Here is a 14358-nt window from a genome sequence, read left to right as displayed (position 1 = left end):
ACAGGGTCTCACTATGTAGTTGAGACTGACCTGCAACTCACTATGTAGCTCAGGCTGGTCTCGAACTCACAGCGATCCTCCTGCCTCAGCCTCCCAAGTGCTGGGATTACAGGCATGTGCCACCACGCCTGGCCAAAATAAAAATTTTTAAAGAGAGCTGATTGTGGCTCAGTGCTCAGGACTCAAGTACAACCCCAGTACTATATTTGTGATCCTCCTGTATCAGTCTACCAGAGAACTGGAATTACAGGTGTGTGCCACCACACCAGGCTAAGAAATGAACTTTTTTCCTCCCCATGAGAACACAGTTTTGCTGTGTAGCCCAAGCTGGCCTCAAATTCACAGCAGCCCTTCTGCCTTGGCCCCCCAAGTGCTGAGATTACAGGCATGTACCATTATGGTCAGCCTGACCCCTCCCCCAGAAATGAACTTTTGATAAAGAAAACAACTTGTAGGATCTCAAGAGAATTATGAATACAAAAAGTCAATCCCAAAAGCTCAAGTATTATATGAATCCATTAATACAACATTCTTGAAAAAATAGTAAAGGTGAAGAGCTTAGTGGTTGCCAGTGGTGAAGGAAGGAGGTGACGACTGGCTGTATAAGATTAACGTGGGATCTTTGTGATAGAGGTGTTCCAGATTGTAGTGGGGTTTTGTGGTACTGAGCCTTGAATTTGGAGCTTTCACACTAAATTATATCTTCAGCCCTTTTTTAAATGACTGAAACAAGGTTTCCCAAAGTTGTCTAGGCTGTCTTTCTGTCCTTTAACTTGATATCATCCTGCTTCAGACTCCCAGTGTGCAGCTGGACCTGGCTGGTTGGTTTTGTGTGTTTTAAGTGGTGCTAGGGATAGAATACAGGGCCTTCTGGTCTGCTAGCCAAGTGCTCTGCCACTGAGCCTTGTATTAATTCTTAAAACTGTACATAAATTTAGTTAACTCAAAAAATTTTTGTTTCATTTTTTTGTACTGGAGATTGAATTCAAGACCTTGCACTTACAAGGCAGGCATGGCTCCACTGAGCTAAATTCCTGGCCCTACCTCAAAAAATTTGTAAAAGAAGAACCCCAAAGATCTAAATTACATATTTGAGACACCCTGATCAAAATGTCATAAGGCTTGCTGCTACAATGTTAGAATTGAGTCCCTATAAAAGGTCTGTATAGCCAAGTGTGGTGGCTCAGGCCTGTAATCCCAACATTTGGGCCTCTGAGACAGAAAGATCACCACTAGCCTGAACTACATAGTGAGACTCTTGTCTCAAAACACCCAAAGAGGGGTCTCTAGCCTGAATTGGAGGCATATGCCTATAATTCCAGCACTTTAGGAGACAGAGGCAGGTAGATTGCAGGTTCAGGTGTCCCTTGGGCAGTTTAGCTAGATCCTGTCCCAGAATTAAAAATGAAAAAGTGCTGGGATGTAACTAAATGGTAGTGTCCCTGGGTTCAATCCCTAGTACCACCACTACTACCACCAAAAAAAAAGCTCTAAACTCAAGACTGTTGGGGGGACTCTGTTTCTTTGTTTTGAAGGGTGTTTTGGTACCATGGATCGAACTCAGGACCTTGAACTCAGGTGCAGCACCACCGAGCCACATCCCCAGCCCTTGGAGCAATTATTTTGAACCAGTATCTTTTCTACACCTTTAACATTGTATGTAACATAACATACTGTGAGTTTCTCTCTCCCTCCCGCTCTCTCTTTCTTTTTTGAGACGGGGTCTTGCCATATAGCTCAGACAGGCCTTGAACTTAATCTGAAGCTGGCTTCACACTCGTGGCAGTTCTCCTGCCTCAGCCTACCAAGTGCTGGGATTACAGGTGTGCACCACAATGCCCGGCAAGGAGTTTATGTTATAGTAAGAGAAATGCTATTAAAGTTAGTTGAATTCACTGGCTGGTATAGAGTAAGTGGGGTTTAAAATGTGTCTTTTCTGTCATTTTCACTAGTTTTGTGATTTAACACAAGTTACATAACTTCTCTGAGCCTAGGTTTCTTTTCCTGTTAAGTGGGTATAATACTAGTTCTGAAGATAAAAATGAAATAATAAATTCAAAAGTCTTGACGTATTGTAGGCAGCAGATAATATATGATTGTGTTTGGTCAGGAAACACATGGGTCGCATTTCTATGTTGTTTACATCTCAGCTTTTGTTTCTTTGGCTCTTGAGACATCCAGAGTCTCCAGAGGCCTAGGAAAAGATGACTTAAAGGAGTCAGTTTCAGAAATGTCTTAAAAGTACTTTTTTGCCTGAGGGTAAGCCTTTTTTTGTTTTGTTTTGTTTTTACTTAATATTACATTCTATTTTAGCTCTCTCAGGGAAGTAAAGCCAAAGAGAAAAATACAAAGTTGAAAACAAAAAAGAGCAGGTTCATCAAACAACTGAACACAATAAAGACCATTAGGTTACGTGACATATCAAAGAGTATAAATTGTACTTCTGAAATTTTATAAAATCAGCTCTATGAAGTTACCCCTATTAAGAGGCAAAAATCGGTGTGTTTATTTTGGTTTTGGCAGTTCTGGGAGTTCTGATCTACATCCCCAGTCATCCTCATCCTCCAACCTTTTTTTTTTTTTTTTTTTTTTTTTAAGATAGGAGTTTCACTTAAGTTCCCCAGCCTGGGCTCAAACTTGCTACCCTCTTGCTTCAGCCTCCCAGAGTGCTGGGATTACAAGCATGAGCTACCACCCACAACCAGTAAAACCTTGGTTTTAGTCTTTGTTGAGGTAATTGTACAGCATTTACTAGATTGTAGGCGTTGAAAATATTCAGTCTGTTTACTTCAGATATGGACGGTAACCCTTATTGAAGCTGTTTCTTCTTAGTCCTCTGCTTTTTAGGCTAAACAACTTTATCGTTTTAGCTCCCAGTTTTATTTCAATGATCACTCGTACGTGAATTGTCAAAAAATGCTTTCACTTTCTTCTAAAAACTGTGAAACAATTAACAAAGATAGTCTGAATAAAATCTAGCTATTGCAAAATACAGCAAAAGAGGCCAGGTGTGGTGGTGTACACCTCTAATCCCAGCACTCAGGGGGCTGAAGCAGGAGAATCTCCACCGGTTTGAGGCCAGCCTAGCCTTCATAGTGAGTTCAAGACCAGCCTGAATTACATTGTGAGACCCTTTCTCAAAAAATAAAATATTAGGGCCGGGGATTTAGCTCAGTGGTTCTGCCGCCTGCCTCGCAAGTGCAAGGTCCTGAGTTCAATCCCCAGTACCAAAAAAAAATTTGTTTTAATTAAAATAAATTACAGTACAGAAGAATCCATGTTACAGAGAGGCCCTAAATGTATGCGATTATACATGCTTATAGTAATCCCAGCATTTAGGAGGCTTAGACAGGAGAATTGCAGGTTTGAAGCCAGCCTGAGCTATAAGGACCCTATCTCAAAAAATATCCCCCAAAGGAAAAAAAGACAGAATAAGTTAATATTAGAAGTAAGCGTGGAGGGTTAGAGGTCAGGATCTACCACCAGTGAAACAGTAAAACGTTGAGCAAAACATTTAATCTGTTGCTTATAAGATTATTTTCTGTTCTGAGAAGCGAAATACAAGAATATGAAGACCATTGTCATTTACACTTCTCTCTGCCTGTAGCCCCAGCTAACTCCAGAGACTTAGGCAGGAGGATTGTTTGAAGTCAGCCAGGCTACCTTGTTTAAAACAAATTGTTCAGCAGTTTCAGATGTCAGAAAGCAAGGGAGTATATGATCAGTTCATACTGTAGTATAGATCCTGAAATTAGGCTTATAAATAAACAGGAGTTTTTTAGTTTAAAATTCTGAACTCTTTGAGATCTGTCCAAGTAACTTTCCTTCATTATGTATTTCTCAGCTGGACTTAATCAGTTACTTTAAACACTGTTAGGGATATAGATTTGCAAAATGAGATCTAGTGTCTTTATACCATAAACCAGTCTCCCTAGTCCAACTATATCAGCATCCCCTAAGTTAGAAATGCAAATTCCTAACACAAATTCCAGACTGTTTGGCTCTCAGTAATCTGTTGAACAAGCTTCCCAGGTTTCTTATGATTCTGATGTATATTGAAGTTTGAGAAAAACTCTCAAAATTATGAATGGAAATACTATAATAGGATAATATTCCATTATTTAGAATGTTTCACTGATTTTAGAGAATATAAATTTCTTTCTATGCCTATGTTCAATAGACTCTGTAAACTTTCAGATGCTGCTCATTTTGGGGGCAATCTAGACCCATCTCTGTTAGAAATCCTGTTATAAACAGTCATTTGTATGTACTTCATTGTCATACCCCCCCCCTCCCCATACCTGACGACTATGGTATATAAACAGTGAAGATGGGGACTATATCTGCTTGCTCTCTTGGGTCAGGTGCCTGGCCCTTTGTAAGTCTTGCATGGTACCCATATCTAGTTTGTCATCTGCTTATACATAGGAAGCGCTCAGACACTTGCAGTGAATGAAGTTCCTTAAGGATAGGAAATCCGTTTGGATGGCAGAGATTCTATCTGATGAAACTTATTTTAACCTGAAAATTTTAAAGTACCTTGGTGCCAATGGATATATCCATGCCTTGGTAGTGGTGATAGTTTTGCAAGTATATACTTATTTCCAGACTTTTCATTGTACACGTTAAATATATGACCTTTTTTTTGGGGGGGGGGGATACTGGGGAATCAAACTCAGGACCTTGTGCTTGTGAGGCAGGCAGCAGCACCACTGAGCTAAATCCCCAGCCCTGTACACATTAAATATGTACAGTTTTTACATGTCAGTCATATTTAAGAAGGGTAGTTTTAAAAAAAGTAGTCTGGTGCATTCTCTCGTTTAGGACATTGACTCTATTTGCATTAGACAATGATGACTATATTAACCACTTTCTAAGAAATGGGCTTTAATTGGGTATATGTACATATTTTATTGTCTTTATTACAATTTGACAAGGTAGCTATTACGTCTATTTTATAAATAAGGAAACCAAAATTCAGTGAGTGGCAGAGGAAAAGAACCAGGTTTTGTTTTGTTTGGGGGTTTTTTGTTTGTTTGTTTTTTGTTTTTTGTTTTTTGTTTGTTTGTTTTTTGAGACAGGGTCTCACTATGTAGTTATGACTGACCTGGAACTCACTGTGTAGCTCAGGCTGGTCTCAAACTCACAGCGATCCTCCTGCCTCAGCCTCCTGAGTGCTAGGATTACAGGCGTGGGCCACCACACCGGGCTTGTTTTTGTTTTCTAATGAAGCCCAGGCTGGTTTTGAACTCTCAGTCCTTTGCCTTACCCTTCTGAGTGCTGAGTTTACCCACATGTGCCACTGTACCTAGCTTGAACCAGATCTTTCAGACTAGGGACTGGTAACCAAAAGCACTGTTTCCACAATGAAACTTTAATGGATAGTTCATTTAATTATTTTATGACTCATACTTGATTGTTTTTTTGTGTGTGGGTTTTTTTTTTTTTTTTTTTTTTTTTTTTTTTTAAGTACTCAGGATCAAACTCGGGACCTTGTGCTTACAGGCAGGCAGTGGAACCACTGAGCCAAATCCCTGTCCCTTGAAGATTTTGATGTTTTCTTTTCTTTTTGTGTGTGTATGTGGTACTGGAGTTCTACCACTGAGCTGCATTCTAGCCCTTTTTGTTTTTTATTTTGAAGCAGGGTCTGCACTTGCTGAGCTCAAAAAAAGTGATCCTCTTGTTTCAGTCTCCCAGGTAGCTGGGATTAGAAGCATGTGCTGCTATGCATGGCTAAGATTTTGTTATTCTTAAAAAAAAATTTTATCTCTTTTTCCTCCATCGTATCCTGTTTGTTTTGTTAAATCCATTTATAGAACTCCTTAGTCAAAAAACATTTAAATGATATAGAGGCTTCAGGTGAGTGGCCTAACCAACCTTTATATATACATTGCTTTGGTACTTTCAGTTAGTTTATCTAAAATTTGCACATTCATCTGAATGATTTGGTCTTATTACACAGTACCCTTTGTTATTGCTTTAAGCAAGCTTAGAAATTTGCCATTATTTACCAGAGCAGAAATAAATTCTCTTTTTCCTATTCAGAAATTGAGAAGATTCAGAAAGGCGATTCAAAAAAGGATGATGAAGAGAATTACTTGGATTTATTTTCTCATAAGAACATGAAGCTGAAAGAGCGAGTACTGATACCTGTCAAGCAGTACCCAAAGGTAAAGCAAAATGTGCCTCTTCCTTGATTTAACGTTGCAGGTAGGAGAGTCATTGGCTATGGTTAAGACTTCTGGAAATTGGGTTGTATTGGACCTGAATCCTCTGAAACTTCTTTTCCATGCTTGCAGTGCCTGTTTCTGACAGATATCTAAACCCAAAGCAGCATAGCTATAGTCAGGAAAGAAATATAATTTTTTTATTATCAGAAATGATTTGTCTAGGCATAATAATCCCAGCATTTTAGGAGGCTAAGGCAAGATAAGCATAAATTCAAACTCAGGTTGCGCTATTTACCAGCTTAGTGAGACCCTGTCTCAAAATAAAAGTTAGGATGTAGCTCATTTCAGAGGCCCTGGATTGATTCCCCAATGCTACTATACTACCAAAAAAAAAAATTTTTTTTTTTTTCTTTCTCAGATGTTTGGGTGGAGCGTAGTGGCACATGCCTGTAATCCTAGTACTCAGGAGACTGAGTAGAAAGATTGCTATGAGTTGGGCCAGCCTGGAATACATAGGAAGTTCAGGGCAGCCTGAACAACATAGTAAGACCCTAACTAAAAATAAACGAAACCAAAACAAAAAAAAAAAAAAGTTAGTTTGGTCTACAAGTTCAAAGAAAAAAATAGCTTTAAGAAGTTGCTCTCTATCTAAAGATTGACCTGAAATCTAAATAAAAGAAATTTGTTTCTTACTCAAGGTTTATGTTTTTAGGAAATGATTTCTTTTTCTAGAAAAGCAGTGGCTTATATTTAGTTCACCCAACATGCTACTATAGGGTGCCATATGTGTGCTCTGTTCTGAGATCATAACCTTAAAAATGTTTTAAAGATGTTTTATAAGCCGGGCATGGTGGTGCACGCCTATAATCCCAGCACTTGGGAGGCTGAGGCAAGAGGATTGCTGTGAGTTTGAGACCAACCTGGGCTACATAGTGGGTTCCAGGGCAGTCTCAACTACATAGTGAGACCCTGTCTCAAAAAAACAAAAAAAAAAGGTGTTTTATTTATTTTAAAGTATTAAGTTTTGCAATGTGTTATAGGAAGAACACCAGGCTATAGCAGGAAGCCCAGATTTAGGTCTAGAAACTGCCACTTTCTAGTTAGATGTCCCATAGCTAATCATAGTATATCGTTTGTATATCTTCCATCCAGTAAGATGGGAATGTTAATACTCTACCTATTTTATGGTATTGTTGAAGATCAAATGAGATATATATGTCAAAATATTTTTAGAAGCATGTGTATTTACAGTTTTGTCTGTTTGTTTCTGCCAGTTCAATTTTGTGGGGAAGATTCTTGGACCACAAGGGAATACAATCAAAAGACTGCAGGAAGAGACTGGTGCAAAGATCTCTGTGTTGGGAAAGGGTTCAATGAGAGACAAAGCCAAGGTAAGCTTATGTTAATGAGGCAGGAGATCTCCTAATACCTTCTAGTTGCCTGGTGTCCAGAGTGGATGACTTAGTAATACACAGAAGCTAGTATTTTAGGGCTGGGGATGTAGCTCAGTGGTATAGTACTTGCCTAGCACATGTGATGCTCTAAGTTCACTTGCCAGTACCCACCCCCAAAAAGTAACTAGCCTTTTGCATGTGTACAAAAGGGCACTCCTTTAAACTTTGATTGGATGCAAGAGATTATAGACCAAGTTAGTTTACTTGCTTAGCAGTTTTAGAAGAAGCTAGGTGTGTCCTGGTGATTGTTTTCTTTCTGACTTTTGACTATATAGTAATACAAATAGCAGTTACGGCAGGGCATGGTAGCACATACCTGTAATCCCAGCGCTCAGGAGGCTAAGGCAGGAGGATCACTGTGAGTTCAAGACCATCCTGGGCTACATAGTGAATTCCAGGTCAGTCTCAACTACATAGTGAGACCCTGTCTCAAAAAACAAACAGAGCAGTCACATCTTTGGCACTGGTAAATTTATGTGTGAAAACTTGAGAGAAAGAAGACACCACAATGTGAACAGCACAGCCCTTTTCAGTAACATAAATATGTAAGAATGGTGTTATGAGTACAAGTAAGTTTGAGCTTTAGATGGTTTGTTTTCTAGGCAGCTGAAATGTGAGGCCTAGTAAAAGAATGTACAGTATTCAGAATTAACCATGAGTAATCCTGGCAACAAAACCTACCTAATGCTTCTTTCTTCTTTTCCATGCTGTCGCCCCATACACTGTTCTCTATAAGTGCCAAGAAACTTCCCACCACAAGAGAATGGTCTTAGTCATCTACAACCAACTTTTTGGGGGCCGGGGATTTAGCTCAGTGGTTCAGATGCCTGCCTTGCAAGCGCAAGGACCCAAGTTCAATCCCCGGTACCAAAAAAATAACACTCAACTTTTTGGATGAGGTCTACCTACTACAGTCTAAAAACTTGTTCTTTTCAGACCTCCTTTTATGTGTCTTAATTGACAGATGTTTTCTGAGACCCCCCCCTTTTTTTTTTCTATTGCATTTCTCATTCCATCCCTACAGTTAAGCTGAAGTATGTTATTTCAGCTGATAAGATTTACATAAGATTTTCTCTATCTTTCTTTCTTTTCTCCTTTGGACTCCCCAGACCATATAATCAGATAAACAGCTAGTAGTGATTAACAGCTCTACTTTGTTTGTTTTGTTTTGTTTTGTTTTGTTTTTTGACAGGGTCTCACTATGTAGTTCAGACTGACCTGGAACTCACTATGTAACCCAGGCTGGTCTCAAACTCAACAGCAATCCTCCTGCCTCAGCCTCCTGAGTGCTGGGATTACAGGTGTGCAACACCATGCCTGACACAGCACTGTTTTGGATTTGGAAGCAAATGCTTGTCTGTAAATATGTACATATATAGAGTACATACATACATCCGTGCAAATCCTTGACAAACAGCTGTTACCTGAATAGACTAGAGTTCTTTTCTGTTTTGTGTCTTTCTAATAGGAGTTCCAAGGAATAACCAAGTGATTTAAGAGAAAGTTCACAAAATACAGGTTTAGCAGGCTGTGTAAATCATGGTTCTCCAAAACCTTTTTTTCTTTTTCTTTTTAAAAAATTTATCTTTGGAGGGGTTGTGGTTTGAGGTAGGGTCTTGCTATGTACCCAGGCTGCCTTGGACTTGAGTTCCTACTGCCATGGCCTCCAGAGTTCTGGAATTACAGGTGTTCACCACCATGCCCCACTTTTAAACCCCTCCCCCCACCTTTTATGTGTGTTGTACTCATGAACCCAGCACCTTTATATTAAGCCATATGTTCACCCAATGATAGAGTCTCACTAAGTTGTCCAGGCTTGGCTCAAACCCTTGATCTTCTTGCCTCAGCCTTCTGAGTGCTGAGATTACAGGTGCATGCCACCACACTGGGCTATTTTTTTGTTTGTTTATTTTTTAGTAATAATTGAGGGTGTTTTTTGTTTTGTTCTCTTTCATCTAGAGGTAAAGGTTTTGTTTTTACCTTAGTTTATGTGATGTTTTTCCACAGGAGGAAGAGCTCCGCAAGGGTGGAGACCCCAAATATGCCCACTTGAATATGGATCTGCATGTCTTCATTGAAGTTTTTGGACCCCCATGTGAGGCTTATGCTCTTATGGCCCATGCCATGGAAGAAGTCAAGAAGTTTCTAGTACCAGTAAGGAAATCCATATCTTTTTTCTTCCAAATAAAGGAGAAATAGGATCATATATTATTGTGAAGGCAGGAGTCCTTAACCAAGGTTTCTGCCTAACCTGAAATTGTATATCAAATTCCACAATCATGTTCATTTTTCTGAGGTGATCCATTACTCATGCCTAGTTCTCAAAGCACTGTGTCCCAATGCCACTGTACCCTTCCTTGTTTGATATGGCTTTCATTTTGCACCAGAATGTTATAAGTACTTTGGGTCTATAATATGTCTGCATTCTGATAATCTGGTTAACAAAGATGCATCCTCATTAAGCTTAGTGTTCTGGTACTAGTGTTGAATTTAGACAGTTATATTAGGAAAATGGTTAAGCTGGGCCCCTGCAGTGCAAAATTTACTGTATGCTTTACCTGCTGGTGCATTCAGGGATTCCTCTTTATTCTAATGGAGCTTGATTTGGAAGAAGCATTTATTAAAAGCTTGAGTTTTGATATTAAAAAGGTTGCTGTGCAGCTCCTTTCAGAGTATAAAAGGCCCAAGAAGACTTAAAACAGGCCAAAGTATCTGTCATACTTATTACCACCTGGTCTGATTAATTAGTATCCCTTAAATGCTTGGAACCAGAAATATTCCAGCCTTATTCATTGGAATTTGCATGTATATAAGATGTCTTAGAGATGGAACCCTAGCCAAAAAAAATCATTTTTTTCATATACACCTTATACATGACTTACAGGTAATTTTATACAGTATTTTTAGTATGCCTGTGTTATGGTGCAACCCATAACATGAGGGCAGATGTGCAGTTTTACACTTAGGGCATTTTATCGGCACTCAAAAGTTTCAGATTTTGGAGAATTTCAAATTTTCTGATTGGAAATGCTCAGCCTGTATTACTATTGAATAAGGAGAAAAGGAGTCTGGTTTTGCTTTTTATAAAGGACTGGTGGCTGCCAGGGTTAACAGTGGTTGTCAGAGTTATTGTTGACTGTTTACTATCAAAGATGAATCTGGGACTTGGCAGGTGGATTTGGAAAACTGTTTAAGTAAAATTGAGTAAATTAGTTATTTTCATTACTAAAACTAAGAAGAGGTGAGGTGTTTGGCTTTCTTGAATGTCAAATGAGGAAATTAGAACTAATTGTGTCAGAGCACGGTGAATATTGGTAGAGCAAAAATTCTTAGACAACTCTGTACCTATAATGCAAGTAGCAGCTGCTTCCAAGTAACTTGTCTTCATTAGAATGTTCAGTATGAACAGCCAATTTGACATATCCTGAATGGCCAAGGATTTAGCTCAGTGGCACCGTACCTGTCTTGTGAGCACAAAGTCCTGAGTTCAGTCCCCAGTATCGCAGAAACAAATGTATCTTGAAAAATTCAGAGCTGGTTAATTTTTCCTTAGGGGATTTTTTTTCTTTTTTACTCTTTTTGAGGTGTTCTCTAGAAACATCCTGAGCTGCCCAGTTTCTGAAGAGCTTTAAAAGGATTGCCCATTTCTTATTTAATATTAGCCTATTTTTCCATTGGGATAGTTTTACAGGGCTTCTGTGTAGATAAATCTTTGAAAAAGATGCCTGCCAAGGAGATCTGGCTTTCCTCAGTGTTGATGGGGCATTTGGAGGAATCTAAGCAATGAGTTGGCATTGGTGCTTGATTCTCCAATGTGAATCTCAAGCAGCTATAACATATAAGGTAAGAGGGTAGTTGAGGGAGACATCTTTTTAGAGATAAGAATCTTCTTAAAGTTTTATCTTCATAAGATAAATAAAAATACATAAAGTATTAAGACTGAATGCCTCTCTTGGGGCTGGGGATTTGGCTCAGTGGTTCTGCTGCCTGCCTTGAAAGCACAAGAACCCAAGTTCAATCCCCGGTACCAAAAAATAAATAAAAATAATAAGAAGCAAAAGGTATAAAACATCCTAGCACAGTAAATGTAAACAATAAATGCTCAAAATTGAATGCCTCTCAACAGGATATGGAAAGATTTGCAAATGGCATTTGATTCAATTCATTTATGTGTGTGTGTGTGTGTGTGTGTGTGTGTGTGTGTGTGTGTGTGTGTGTTTTCTCCCACGCCATACCAGCATTTGAACTTAGGATATTGCACTTGCCAGGCAGGTGCAGTGCCTCTGAGCTACATCCTTGGCCCTTCTTCCTTCTTGTGAAGAAAAAAAACAAGCTTATTTTTACATCCATGACCAGATCCCTCTGTATTCCCCTAGGATCATTAACTACACCAGGGAGGCTTCATGTGTAATAAAACGATTGGATTAGAAGTGCTCTGTGCATCTTCTTGGATAAGTTGTCATTTCACTTGAGCCACACGTTGTTTGTTTATCCAAAATATTTGTTATAGGGCCGGGGATTTAGCTCAGTGGTTCGGTGGCCTGCCTCTCAAGTATGAGGACCCGAATTTGATCCCCAGTACCACCAAAAAAAAAAATGTTAAATAACTGGTTGATCCTAGTTACTGGGTTTGTGTCTAAAGTTACATAAATGCTTCCTGAAGATCTCATAATCAAAAGACCAATAAATAAACATTTTAAAATGATGTTGTAAGTACCTGAGTAGAGAGAACTACATGGTGCTTTGGGGAAGGGGGAAATATTGAGGGCCACCAACAGGAAGCTTTTCCAAAAGATAATTTCACAGATTTAAGCACAGCTTGGGCAACTTAATGACTTGGTGAGATTCTGTCTCAAAAATGATTTTAAAAGTCTGGAGATGGGGCTCAGTGTGATGTTCCTGGGTTTAATTACCAGTACCAGGGAGAAAAAAAAAAGATACTATCTTAACTAAGTCTTGTATGAGCAAATTAGAGTCCCTTGAGAGTGGGTAAAAAAAAATGCAGTGTTGTTTGTTGTTTCAAAAACCTGGATTTTGGTAACAGACTTCTAAATTCACATCTTCACTCTGTCATTTATTAGCCCCATGTCCTTAGGCTGATTGATTTGTACTTCCTGAATCTTGTTTCCTAACTATAAAATAGAAAGATCTCTCTAGGATTATTTTGAAGATTAAACTGAAAAATCTTTATCAAGCTTATATATTATTACTCAGTTCATAGAACTCCGTTAATGGTGGCAGCTCTTATTATTCCAAGAAAAAAAAATTTTCAGAGAATGGATGTGTGGGAGTATGCCAGGCTCTGAACTACAAGTTGTTAAGTATGGTTTAAAAGGAGGTTATGTGTGGAGAGCTAGTCAGGGACCACATCCCTGAAGAGTTCGATCAGAATAATGAGGGGTTTACCATCAAGACTTTCCTCAAAGGAGTGACAAGTAGGTGTCACTGAGCTTCAGAAAATGACCTGAGACTTTATCTGGGCTTTCATAGCTGTTCTTAGTGTCCAAGTCTCAGGTGAGCCAGTTGACTTTCTTGTAGACGGAGTAGATGTTGCATATTTCTTGTGTTTCATCCCCAGGATATGATGGATGATATCTGCCAGGAACAATTTCTAGAGCTATCATACCTGAATGGAGTACCTGAGCCCTCTCGTGGACGTGGGGTGCCAGTAAGAGGCCGGGGAGCTGCACCTCCCCCTCCACCTGTTCCCAGGTAAAGATAAAGTAGACAGCTGAAAATAGGATGCCAATTTAATTGCTGGAGTCATCTATCAGTGGTGCTTTTGTAGCTTAGGAGAGGTTTTGGGGTTTGTATGTTATATCAAGAATGGGGGGCCGGGGATTTAGCTCAGTGGTTCTGCCACCTGCCTTGCAAGCACAAAGTCCCAAGTTCAATCCCTGGTACAATTTTTTAAAAAAAGAATGGAATTCTATAAATGCTGGTGAGGATACAGGGGAAAATGAACCTCTCTATACAGCTAGCAAAATACATGTTAGTAAAACCACTATAGAAATCAATATTGAGGTTCATTAAAAAACTAAAAATATGGCTGGGGATTTAGCTCAGTGGTTCTGCTGCCTGCCTCGCAAATTCAATCCCCAGTACAAACAAAAACAAAAACAAAAAAAAACCCAAAAACTAAAAATAGAATTACCATTTGATCCTGCTATGCCACTCATTGGTATATACCTGAAGGAATTAATTTCAGTACACCATAGGAATACCGGCAGACCCATGTTTATTATAGCACAATATACAATGACCAAGATAAGGAACCAGCCTAAGTACTCATCAACAGATAAATTGATGAAGAAATGTGGCATATATACACAATAGGGTATTATTTAGTTTAAAAAAAAAACTGAAATTCTGTCATTTGCAGAAAAATGGAGGGACCTGAAAGTCACCATGTTGAGTAGAATAAGCCAGACTCAGAAAGACAAATGTCTTATGTTCTCCTTAGTATGTGGAATGTAAAAAAGATGACAAAGTAGAAGAGCTGGGGATATAGCTCAGTGCTAGAGTACTTGCCTATCATACGTGAGGCCCTTGGTTCAATCCCCAGTATTGCAGAAAAGAAAAAAATCTTAAATGCACACAAATAAAATGACAGCTAAGTAAATCAAAATTTCAGCTAGGCATGGTTACTGTAATCCCAGTGCTTGGTAGGATTGCTACAAATTTGAGGCCAAGCTGGGCTACATAGCAAATTCAAAGCCAGCCTGAACTCTGCA

At 39.1% G+C, this 14358-nt stretch overlaps 1 protein-coding gene across 2 annotated transcripts in view; it reads left to right on the top strand.

Annotated features, from left to right (window-relative positions):
• Khdrbs1 (KH RNA binding domain containing, signal transduction associated 1) overlaps nucleotides 1-14358 on the top strand; it is a 46726-nt gene that overhangs the window by 6171 nt on the left and 26197 nt on the right. For both annotated transcript variants that reach the window (XR_004518534.1, XM_033767306.1), the window contains exons 2-5: nucleotides 6046-6170; nucleotides 7445-7561; nucleotides 9632-9778; nucleotides 13203-13336. Coding sequence is in view for 1 of the 2 variants with exons in the window: in XM_033767306.1 (XP_033623197.1) it covers nucleotides 6046-6170; nucleotides 7445-7561; nucleotides 9632-9778; nucleotides 13203-13336 (523 nt within the window). In the remaining variant the exon portion in view is untranslated. The remainder of the gene's footprint in view (nucleotides 1-6045; nucleotides 6171-7444; nucleotides 7562-9631; nucleotides 9779-13202; nucleotides 13337-14358) is intronic.

The sequence above is a fragment of the Fukomys damarensis genome, unplaced genomic scaffold (assembly GCF_012274545.1).
Source record: "Fukomys damarensis isolate Sample0158 unplaced genomic scaffold, DMR_v1.0_HiC HiC_scaffold_23, whole genome shotgun sequence".
Classification (NCBI taxonomy): domain Eukaryota; kingdom Metazoa; phylum Chordata; class Mammalia; order Rodentia; family Bathyergidae; genus Fukomys; species Fukomys damarensis.
This window is presented reverse-complemented; position numbering and strand designations above follow the sequence as displayed.